At 40.0% G+C, this 12,180-nt stretch overlaps 1 protein-coding gene across 7 annotated transcripts in view; it reads right to left on the minus strand.

Moving 5' to 3' along the window:
- ANO10 (anoctamin 10) overlaps positions 1 to 12,180 on the minus strand; it is a 264,223-nt gene that overhangs the window by 142,160 nt on the left and 109,883 nt on the right. For 6 of the 7 annotated variants that reach the window (XM_042903443.1, XM_042903444.1, XM_042903442.1 and 3 more), the window contains one exon: positions 6,927 to 7,055. In XM_042903443.1, coding sequence (XP_042759377.1) covers positions 6,927 to 7,055 — 129 coding nt within the window. Of the gene's footprint in view, positions 1 to 6,926; positions 7,056 to 11,043; positions 11,150 to 12,180 lie in introns of those variants that run through there. The other variant, XR_006193113.1, reaches the window with a different exon arrangement.

Consider the following 12,180-nt stretch of genomic DNA (forward strand, 5'->3'; position numbering starts at 1 on the left):
GCCAGCTGCCCCAAGTGTAATCCCTCACTTAAAGCAGTGATCCTTTGCTTGGAATTACATCAAATAAAGAAATTAACTTTGCCTCAAAAGTGAGGATAATGCTTATTTTTAAAATATATTATTTGGACATTGATTTAATCTTATGGGTTGGACTCTAACACCACCAGTTTTTGGATATTTTTAACCTAAAAAATGGAATTTTCACATGGTTTCATACATTGGTAGGCTATTCTCTTGATCAGCCTGTAACAAATGTCTGTAACATTTTACAAATAAAATAGTGTTCAAGTGTCCTTAGTTTTTAAAGGAAACGCTAGATGGCAGTAAATACACAAAAGTTGTGACATATGACCCTGTGTTACCAAGCATAATGATCATTTTTGCCTTTTATTGAATTTTATGCTCTACTATGTCAAGCTTAAAAAAAAAAAAAAAAAAAAAAACCAAAAACCTGAATAAAAAATTTAAATAAAAATTAAAGTTCCCTGGCGTTACTACTGAAACAATCAAATTCATCTACAATTTAAACTGTGACAATACTAACTCTCAACTCCAACTTTATAAAACTGTTAAATTTTCTAAGTCTCCTTTGTTTTAACAAATTCTTTTTTTCTTTTGACATGAATACATTTTGTAATTTTTTTAAGTTTATTTATTCACTATTGAGAGAGAGAGAGAGAGAGAGACAGAGACAGAGAGAGCGTAAGCTGGGAGGAGGAAGAGAGAGAGAGAGAGACACAGAATCCGAACCAGGCTCCAGGCTCTGAGTTGTCAGCACAAAGCCCGAGGTGGGGCTCGAACCCCCACAGACCGTAAGATCATGACCTGAGCCGAAGTCAGACACTTTAACCAACTGAGCCACCCAGGCACCCCATAAATATATTTTAGATATTACTTAATTTGGAGAAAATAGCTTTAAGATAAAATACCTTAAACTGCTATTTCCATCAAGATGTTAATAATTTACACAAAAATTTAAATACACATATGGCTTATTTACTAGGTTTCGAATTAGTGAAATTTCTATTCTTTTAGGGGCCATGAATGAATATATGTTAAGTACAGCATGCTATTAATTTAATGTGCTACTAGCAAAACACTGTTTTAAATTCAGTAATTAAAACTGACACTATCTAGATTTCAGGAGAAAACAGGTAAGTAAGTATAATATTAAAATTTTACTTCCTTATTTGAAAACCTATCTACAGATCAAAGGAAATATCTTAGAAACATTGCTAATCTGATCCACGGATGGTTTTAATGAACTCTCTATAACATTCTGAATTGTAATTTCAGTAGGATTTTGCAGACTTACATGGTAATAAACCAAAAACGTATACTTTCTAATTTATATTAAACTTTCTACTTTTTGGATTCATTACAAGACCAGATGGCATTCAGCTCAGGTCTCAGCAACACTAGAATAAAACTAGCTAACTTACTAATTTTTGGGTTATTTCTAACACTTTATCTGAGCTAGATTTTGTCCTGACACACAAAATTTTCAATTTAGAAAACAAAGCTGGGGTCCTCTCAATAAGTAGAAAGTCAATAAAATAAAAACAGCAAATCCTCAAATATACTACTTTGGTACAAAGGGAAGACTTATTTTAATACCAATCTGTGCCAATATAACTCAACTTTTGATCAATAGTTTCCAAAAAATCAGTAAATAGCTACAGTTACTACAAGCACATTAAAGCAAGCACACACTCAAATAGCCAAAACAATCTTTTACAGCCTTGAAAAAGAACAAAGTTGGGAGTCTCACACTTGCTGACTTGAAAACCTACTACAAGGCTATAGTGCCAAAAGCAATGTGGTACTGGCATAAAGATAGAAAGATACTTCTCACCAAATTCACCAAGTTAGATATATTAAACACATACAGCTTTTTGTATGTCAATCACACATCAATAAAGCGGTTAAAAAAAAACCAGACATATAGACCAATGGAAATTAATTAAGAGGCCAGAAATAAACCTCACGTTTATGGTCAAGTGATTTCCAGTGAGGATGGCAACACCATTCACTGGGGAAAAGACAGTCTTTTCAACGGGGTGCTGGGAAAACTGGATGTCCTCAGGCAAAAGAACGAAGTTGGACCCTTACCTTACACTGTAGAAAAACTTAACTCAAAATGGATCAGAGACCTAAACTTAGGACCCAACACTATAAAACTCCTAAGAAAAGGCACGGCAAAAGCTTCATGACATTAGACTTGGCAACGATTTCTTGGCTATGACACCAAAGGCACAGGCAACAAAAGAAACAAGCGGAAAACCTGGGCTTCTATGCACTAAGAGGGTAGTGCCAACAGAGTACAAAGGTAGCCCACAGAAGTGGAAAAAACATTCTCGAGTCACGTCTCTAACAAGAGATCGATACCCAGCACGTATAAAGAACTCCTACAAGTCAACAGATAAGCGAAAGGCAACTAAAAAAAAGAACGGGTGAGGAAACTGAACAGATGATATTCAAGTGGCCAAAAGCACATGAAAAGATGTTCAACATCGCCGCTTGTCAGGGAAATCAAAACTATAATGAGGTATTACCTCATACCCATTAGGATGACTATTATTAAACAAACAAACAACAGAAAATAACAAATGTTGGCAAAGAGGTGGAGAAATTGAACAAATGCTTGTGCCTTGCTGGCGGGAATGTAAAAACGGTACAGCTGCTGTGGAAAATGGTATTGTGTTTCTTGAAAAAATTAAACAGAATTACCACGTAATCCAGAAATTCTGTTTCTGGCTATGGACTCTAAAGAAGTGAAACAGGGACTCAAAGAGATATTGGTACATCCACGTTCACAGCAATATTATTCACAACAGCCAAAATGCGGAAGCCACCCACGTGGCCATCGGCTGACGAACGGATAAATAAGACGTGGTATATACATACACGGGAGTATCATGCAGTCTTGAAAAGGAAGGAAATTTTAACATATCCTGTAACACACATGAACCCTGAAGACCTTATGACACAAGAGGACAGATATTGGATGATTCTGTTATGTGAGATTCCTAGAGTAATCACATTCACAAGAACAGAAGGGAGAATGGTGGTTACCAGGGGCTGGAGAGGGGAGAATGGGCACTTCGTGTTTAACAGATACAGAGTTTCAGTTAATGCCTTGAACCGTACAATCAAAAGTGGTTAAAAGGGTACATTTCATATTATGTGGGGTTTTTTTTTTACCACAATTAAATTTCTGAAGAGGTTAAAATGATAAATTTCCGATGTTTACTTCACCACAATAAAAACCAAAAATGAGAAAGCGGTATATACATGTAGTTACAACCTCCTTACACTCCTTCACCCTTTGACTTAACTCTGGGTGATCTCAATATTAGTAATGATCTCTGTATTAACAAACATTGGTAACATCTCTATGAGTTGGCTCATTAAAAAAACAAACAAACAGAACACACCAAAATAATCACTATTATAAGGATTTAATCTTGGTAACCAAAGGAAATACTTCTTGTTTAGAGGTATAAGTCTAGCTGGTAATGAAATAGCCCGACACTGCTGGCATTCTGGCCTACAGGGAAGAATTTTAAGCTGAAAAACACGTTTCTCCCGTGTCATGACGGACTCGAAAGTCGGTGGCTGAGACAGCCCGTGGCTGAGCTTTTGCCTTCCACCCCTCAGGTTGCCAGGCATCCCCAACTTACATCCTAGGTGCAGATTCCACCCGGGCTAGAATTCAGAGTGGGAAGTCTACGCTAGCATGGAGGAAATCGGGATTAACTCACATCCAAGCCTTCTCAGAACTCACCAAAGAAGAAGAGAAGACCACAAGGGGTCCCCTGTCTTTGGATGACAGTCGTGATGATCTTCTCCTCCACGTCACCACAGGCCAGTCACCTGACATATCATTTATTCTGCCTAGTTGCGTCTCTGGTAGATGCACTAAGCTATAGTGTCCGTATGTGGACACGTGCGTGTGCGTGCGCGTATGTGTAAAATGTGCACATCTTCTCAGCTACATTAAGAAGCAGAGCTCTTGAGGACAAAAATAAAAAGCCAGCTTTGTCTTTCCTTCGCACCAGATTCAGTAGCATATACATAGTAGCTCTCAATACTGACTGTGTATAATTAAGGAATAAAAAAATGAGCACTTGCCACTTTGTGTTCTGTAAGTAGAACTCAGAAAACGCTATAAACAAATATAGTCATATAATTAATACCGAATATGTTTATCAGAAAAGAATAATACCCATTTTTTCTTTTTCTTTTGATTTATTTTTTTTTTTTTCAGTTTATTTATTTTTGAGAGAGACAGAACATGAGCAGGGGAGGGGCACAGAGACAGGGAGACACAGAATCCGAAGCAGGCTCCAGGCTCTGAGCTGTCAGCACAGAACCCGACGCAGGGCTTGAACTCACAAACTGTGAGATCGTGACCTGAGCAGAAGTGGGATGCTTCACCAGCTGAACTACCCAGGCACCCCCATTCTGTGTTTTGAAATTAAAAAAAAAAAAGAAAGAAAGAAAGAAATGCCCATTTTCTTTTTTAATAGCTTAATTTATTAATTCCACATTCACAACACTGAACTGTATACCTACCATCACTGTTCAAGTTAGTACTCTTATCTACTAGATAGAAAAGTAGACACCGTCCCTGGTCTTAAGAAACCAACAGTGCACTCGAGAGACAGACATTACATAAACACACCTATCAGGAAGCGCAAGGCATATAAACGGGATAATCACCAGGAGGGAGGGCCATGGAGCTTCAAGATGGGCTAAGAGAAGAGATCCAGCAGAGATGGAAGGATCAGAAAAGCCTGGGAGACCAGCGACATCTAAGCTGAGACATAAGGAATAAAAGTGTGCTAGCCAGGCCCAAAGAAAGGACTTTGGTCCTAAGCAAAAGAGGAAAGAAAAAAAAAAAAAAAAAAAGATTAACAGAGTGAGGACTTCTGCTTCTGGAAGAATGGAACAGAAGTAGTTTTCACTCCTCCTCCTGCTAAGAACAACCAAAGACCATGGACATTACATACAAAATAAACACACGGAAACTCTGAAAGGTAGAAAGAAGGCCGACTCAGCATAGACCCCAGTACCCTGAGGACCCCAGGTATTCCTCTCTACCTCATACGTCCTAGACTGAGTGCTGAGGAAGGGGCAAGCACAAATGCCAACGGGCACAGACAAAAAAAAAAGTCCCAAGACAAGCCTGCTCTCCAGCCAAAGGGCCGGCACAGGGGCGGCCCAGCAAGACAGAGAACTTTTAGACGCTCTAGCCAAACACCACAGAAATACTGCGGCCCACCCCACGCAGGCCAGCAAATTCCTGGGTGCCACCTGCAGAATGCTCCTGTAGGCCAGGATATCTCCCCAATTAAGTGAGAAGAACCAGGCCCCAAATATCTGATGTTAAGACATCAGCAAATACAAAAGAAGAAAGAAGTAGCATTGGGGATACACAGAACCCTGGACCAGCCAGAAATCTGGAGAAAGCAAAGGCAAAATCAAGAAGTGGGCAGTGAACACGTCCCGCATCGCTCAGAAGCTGGCAACGGAACCCCCAGATGTGGCCCACGGCAGAGCTCTGCTCGATTTGGGGGAGGGGACGGTTTTCAGGTCCTTCCGTGTCTCTCAAGACTTTCGTACTCCTCTTGTTCTGGTTCCCAATTTACCAAGAAATCTACTAAACCAATTCCACTGTAACGTTAACACCAACTGTTACAGTCATTGGAAAAGTATCTCCTTCTGGTAAGTTAACTGCCTGGCATTCTGGTCAGTCCTTTGTGAGTCTCATTAGTTTTAAGCATCAGTCAGTCCCAAAAGCCTAATTAACTCTGCATGTACTGGCAAAGACAAGATCCCAGACCCACAAACTTAAGGCCATATCCTAAATGGAAGGTACGCTATGAGCCTGGGCAGCTGGCCGTCTAAGACGCCTCTGTCTTGATCTCTCACTAACACCGGTGAGAAACCAGCCTTGCAAATAGCTCTCCAAAATCCTATTCAACTCTCAAAATTCAAAGCAGACCTACTTTTATGTGCTGGAGCTGTCCCCTTTCCCTCCTACTCACTGCTGTCTAAAATCATTCTCCAAAACGCATATTCTGCATAGAACATCCACCACGAACACAGATTCCTATTAAATACACAGAAAGATAAACACCGCGAAGCAGAATCTAGTTCTTCAGCACAAGTTCACACTCCGACTGCTAGCTGGCCCTCAGTCCTGAGGCCTTAGGTATACGAACCACTGCCTTATAGTCCCGCTAAATTCTGCTGGATTCAATGTTCACAACTGCTCTATTTTTAAAGTATCTAAAAATGAAAGGTCACAATAAGCACTAGCAATAAAAATTCCTGCGAATGCGTCCATTTGCAACTGGTCAGTGCTGAATTTTCAAGATGTTACAGTAATCCATATTCGGAACCACCGTAAACAAAATGAAAACCTAAAAAGTACGGCCAGCCAGCCTCCTTGAACTTCGTACGCACGGTTATGCGCCTTCCTGATACATATCACATCTGGGTGTTTTAGAGTTTCACGATGAATTCCACACCTGTTGCTAACGAGATTTAAGTCATTATCAAAAAGCGTTTCTTAGGATCCATTTGCGGAAGAACGTAGAAATGACAGATCCCTAGAAGGGGCTAAAAAAACGTCAAATCTACAGAATTCTATTTCATACGGAAGTTCTCTACCCAGCAATGGACGGGAAGAGTCACTTTCCCGAGCCCACCACGGCTCGGTCTCTCCGAGCTGGGCAGCAACCAGAAATGCGTCTGTCCGTCACCTGAACTACCTCGCCTTCTTACTAGGAAATGTGTGTCGTTAAACTGCCAGTCACGGACAGACAGGGATACCGCTGCTGTCTGTAGGTCATCTCTGCTTAAACGGAGGCATCTGGTGTGGAGACTATTTAAAATACGTTGAAAGTTTCACTTACCTCCACGGCTACCACGATCAAAACGAGGTCCAATTTTGACTCTGGAAAGAGGGCATTCACTTGTGGTGACATTCCAATTAGAGCACAGTTAGTGACCACAGATATAACACTCATTGTTTCAAAAGCCAACTAAAAGGAAAAAAGAATGTGAAATTAAAAACCACAATGACCTCTTCCATACTTCCTCAGCCTTTTTTTGTATCATATAAAATCAAAGAAAAAGCCTTTCCCTTGTTCCAAATATCCCAAGTACATTTAAAACTTTTTCTCTATAATGCTGTGATTTTCTTCGGCTTAAGAAAATCATGCCGTTACAAGGCATTTTCAATATTTTTGGCTGGAATATCCAAAGCACTATGTTCTACCTTCCCAGCTGGAGGTGGGCAGGGGCCTGAGAATTTGGAATACATCCGAGAGGAGTGTGCTGTTCAAGTTACCCTACTTGTACCTAAAGGGAATCTAAGGTGGGGCCACCAGAAAAAACGTTTCACATTCAAAAACTGTTAGTATGATTTCAAACGGAATTTTTTTGTGACTGTCTTACTCTGCCACATTACAGACCACAGCTGGTTCGGCTACACCAGAGGCACCAGCTATCGTGATCCTTTTCGAGTGGCATTCGCCCAGGAGACTTCGGAAAAACACACGTGCCCCGCCGAGCTACTGAACAGACTGACCCCAGGCCCCGTGGAGGAGTCTCCCAGAGCCCACTACAGAGTACCGACTGCGGAAATGTTGTGACCACTGCCCGCTCGCTCTTCCTTTTAATGCACAACACTTGATCCCTGCCGAGTAACCTAACCACTGGGAAGGGACATAGAGGCTTCCATTACAGAACGAGCAAGTCGCGGGGAGGAATGCTGCAGCCCACAGGGATTACGGTCAAGGTGTTGTGACGGCAACGCCTGGTGACCCACGAGGGTACTCTGCTTGTGGCGAGCACAGCAGAGCATATAGACTTGTCCAATCACTGTGCTGCACACCCCAAACACGTGTAACGTTGTGTGCCAACTGTACTTTCGTTTAAAACAAGAATCAGATAAAAGTCCCACGAATTCTAAAAAATACAATTACTGTTAGAAACTAAAATTTTAAAAGAAGCAAAACAAAACATGATTGGATCCCAACTGAATAAATATCTGGTCTCATGGAGAATTTCCGCTATCTTTTTTTAGCAATCTTTGTCTAACTTGATTATTTTTTCCGGAGTTTTCTTTACAACAAACCTACTCAAGACTTTATCTTCTCTTTAAGTAACTTAAATCTTTTTATTTATTCATTTTTTATCTTCACATAGCTCAGAATTGAAAACTTGAAGTTACAGTGAAGAGTCTCCTTGCCCTCATGTACCCCTTACCTACCCGCGAGCTCCTGTGCTCCCTACAAAAGGATCACCATTATGAATTTTTTTTTTTTTACCTTTCCAGATGCTTTATATGCAAACTTTATAAAGAAATTTGAATATATATGCCCTTTCTTCCCCTCTTTCAGCCCAATGCATACTGTCCGGTCCCTTGCTTTTGTCACTTAAAATTGTCTTGGAGAATATTCTATGTCAGTACTCAAAGAACTCTCTCATTCTTTGTCACAACTGTTTAAATACTTTATTGCAGAGATGTATCGGAATTTATTTAACCATTTCCTTATTGGTGGGCATTAGTTGCTATGACAATCATCGTTCCATTTAGTTACCGTGTAAATACATCATTTAACAAGAGTGGAATTAGGATAAATTCCTGAAAGTGGAACTGAGTCAAAGGTACCACGCGTTCATAATTTTGATAAATCACGTCAAGCTGCACTCCATGAGACTGACCAGTTCATCCTCCTATCAGCAGTATCTAAGAGTGCCTGGCTTCCTGCATTTTTAATACGTCTATAATGCAACATGATTTTTTCAAATACAGCTATACTGAGTTATAATTTATGTGCAATAAGCTGTATTCATTGAAGGTATACACTTAAGTTTTGATTGACGTATATACCTGTGAAAACACCACCACAAACGAGATGCAGAATAATTCTACTTCCCCCAAAAGACTGCTCATGACCCACTGCAATCCATCCTTCTCTTCACACCGGCCCAAAGCAAACAGTGACCTGCTCTTTGTCACTGCAGTTTTGTCACTGCTCCAGGATGCCATAGCTGGAATGACATAGTGTATACTCTTCCCCATCCTTTCACCCAGTATGATTTTGAGATTGATCCATATCATTTCTATATCTATATCTAGTCGTTTCCATTTTTATTGTGGAGTAGTATTCCATTTTATGAATATACCATCATTTTTTATTTATTTACCTACTGATGGAACACTGGGTTGTTTCCAGTTTTGGACTACTCTGAATGAAGTTACTATAGACACATGCGTGCCTCCTGAAGTGTTCACGTTCTCTCATTTCTCCTGGATATTTAGGAGCCGATATGCTGAGGGTATGGTAGGTGTACGTTGAACTTTCTAACAAACTTCCATCTCATTCTGCAAAGTGACTGCACCATGACGCATCCTCGCCAGAAAAGTAGGACAGTTGCAGTTACTACGCATCATGGCCAACGTTTCACACCATGAATCTTCATTTTAAACTGGGTATGTAGTGCTATCTTCTGGTTTTCATTTGCATTTTCCTGGTAACTAATTATAAATCTTTTCATGAGCTCACTGGCCATTCACATATGTTTTTTGGTGAAGTACTTCTTCAAATCATGGTCCTTGTTTCTAAAGGCTGAAATGTCTTGGGGCGCCTGGGTGGCTCAGTCGGTTAAGCGGCCGACTTTGGCTCAGGTCATGATCTCACGGTCCGTGAGTTCGAGCCCCGCGTCGGGCTCTGTGCTGACAGCTCAGAGCCTGGATCCTGTTTCAGATTCTGTGTCTCCCTCTCTCTGACCCTCCCCTGTTCATGCTCTGTCTCTCTCTGTCTCAAAAATAAATAAAACGTTAAAAAAAATTTAAAAAAAAAAAAAATAAATAAATAAAGGCTGAAATGTCTTACTGAATTGTAAGAGTTTCCTAACCTGAATACAAGTACTCTGGCAGACATACGTATTGTGTATTTTTTCTCCCATTCTGTGTCGTGCCTAGTCTTCTTTTAACGTTAGAAGAGCAAACTTTCCCCCCTATCTGGAGACCTGGTTATCTCAATGCCATTAGTGGACAATTATTTCCCCCACTGAACTGAGACTTCACATAGACCACATAATCCATTTCTGGACTTACTCTTCTGTTTAACTGGTCTGACTGTCTACTGATGCACCAGGACCACACCACGTTAATAACGGAAGTTATGTAACAAGTTTTAATACATGGTAAGTGTCCCTATTCTTCTTCATAGCTTTCTTGTTCTTCTATTTCATTCATTTCTCCCTGTGAATGTGACAATACACTTACCGGCTTAAAAGAAAACCTTGGGCTGGCGTAGTGCTCCATTTATAAATTAATCTGTAGGTCAATTTGTAAACGAAAGGAGAATTGATATGTATTGAATACTGAGACTTCCTTTATCAGTCAGCTATTACTACATAACCAACCACCCCAAACTCTGGCTTCAAACAGCCATTTATTTAGCTCATGATTCTGTGGGTGGACAAGTTAGGATATGCTCGTCTCGGCAATTCTTCTGGTCTCAGCTGACTTTGACTGGATTTGCTCACGCACCTGAGGTCAGCTAGTGGGTAAACCAGAGATATCATTGGCCTTATCAGGCTACTTAGAACTTCTAGTACCATGTCCGATAAAGGTAGCAAGAGTGAACACCTTTGCCTTGTTCCTAATTTTAGAAGGAAAGCATTCAATCTTTCACCAATAAGTATGATGTTAGCTTTAGATTTTTTTAAAAAATAGATGTCCCTTATCAAGTTGAAGAAACACCCCCATTTCTATTTTTGTGAGAGTTCTCAAAAAGGAATGTTGCACTCTCAAATGCTTGATATGTATTGGTTGATACAACTATGCAGTTTTTCAAACTATTAAATGGCACGTTATACAGATTAATTTTCTAATATTAAACCAGGCTGGCATCCCTGGACTAAATCCCACTTGTCATGGTACACACTTCTTTTTACAGATTGCTGAACTCAGTCTGCTAATAGTTTATTAAGGTGTTTTGTCCATTTACTCACAAGGGATGTTCGTTTGTTGTTCTCCTGTCTCGCACTCTGGTTTTCCACCACACTGATACTAGCCTTCATAAAATGAATTAGGAAATATTCCCTCCTCCTCTGTTTTCTGGAAGAAATTGTGTAAAATTGGGGTTCATTCTTAGAAATTGCTGGTGAAATCATTCGGGCCAATGTATTTCTTTTTTGGAAATTTATAATTACAAATTTAATTTCCTTATAATTACAGAGCTACTCAAATTATCTATTTCGTATTGGGTGAGTTGTGGTAGTTTGTATTTTTGGAGGAAATGATCCAAACTGTCAAATTTGTATGTGTAGAGTTGCTCATAATATTCCCTTCAATACTTTCGGTACTTTAAGGGTCTGTAGTGGTACCTGCTGTTTTCTTTTTATATTGGTTATCTTGTCAACTATATTGATCTTCCCAAAGAACCAACTCTTTTCAGTAATCTTCTCTATTATTTTTGTTTTTCATTTCATCCATCTGTACTCTTATCTTTATTATTTTCTTTCTGTTTCTTCTGGGTTTCTTTTGTGCTTTGTTTCTAGTTTCCCGAGTAGGCATTTAGATTACTGTTTGAGATATTCTCCTCTTCTCTAGTATATGCATTCAGTGCTACAAATTTCCCTGTCAGCACTGCTTTAGCTGTTTGATACGTTGTACTTTCATTTTCATTCAGTTCAATGTCTTTTGAATTTACTCGAAACTTTCTCTTTGGCCCATCGTTATTTAAGGAACGTGCATTTGGGGGTGCTTCGGCGGCTCCGTTGGCTAAACAACTGACTCTTGATTTCAGCTCAAGTTATGATCTCACCGTGGTGAGATCAAGCCCCATGTCAGCCGAGGCATGGAGCATGCTTAAGATTCTCTCTCTCTTCCTCTCCCACTGCCCCTCCCTCACTCATGCCCTTCTCTTTCTCTTTCTTTCTCAAGAAAACCATGCATTTAGTTTTCGAGTGTTTGGAGACTTTCCTGTTATCTTTCTCCTGCTGATTTCTGGTTGGATTCCAGTAGAGTCAGAGAACATACTATACATGATTTCAATTCTTCAAAATGTTTAAAGTTTGTGTTCTGCCCGAGGACGAATGCTCTGTAAGCACTTGAATGTGTATTCTACAAGTGCTGAGCAGAGTGCT

Source organism: Panthera leo, chromosome C2 (assembly GCF_018350215.1).
Source record: "Panthera leo isolate Ple1 chromosome C2, P.leo_Ple1_pat1.1, whole genome shotgun sequence".
Taxonomy (NCBI): domain Eukaryota; kingdom Metazoa; phylum Chordata; class Mammalia; order Carnivora; family Felidae; genus Panthera; species Panthera leo.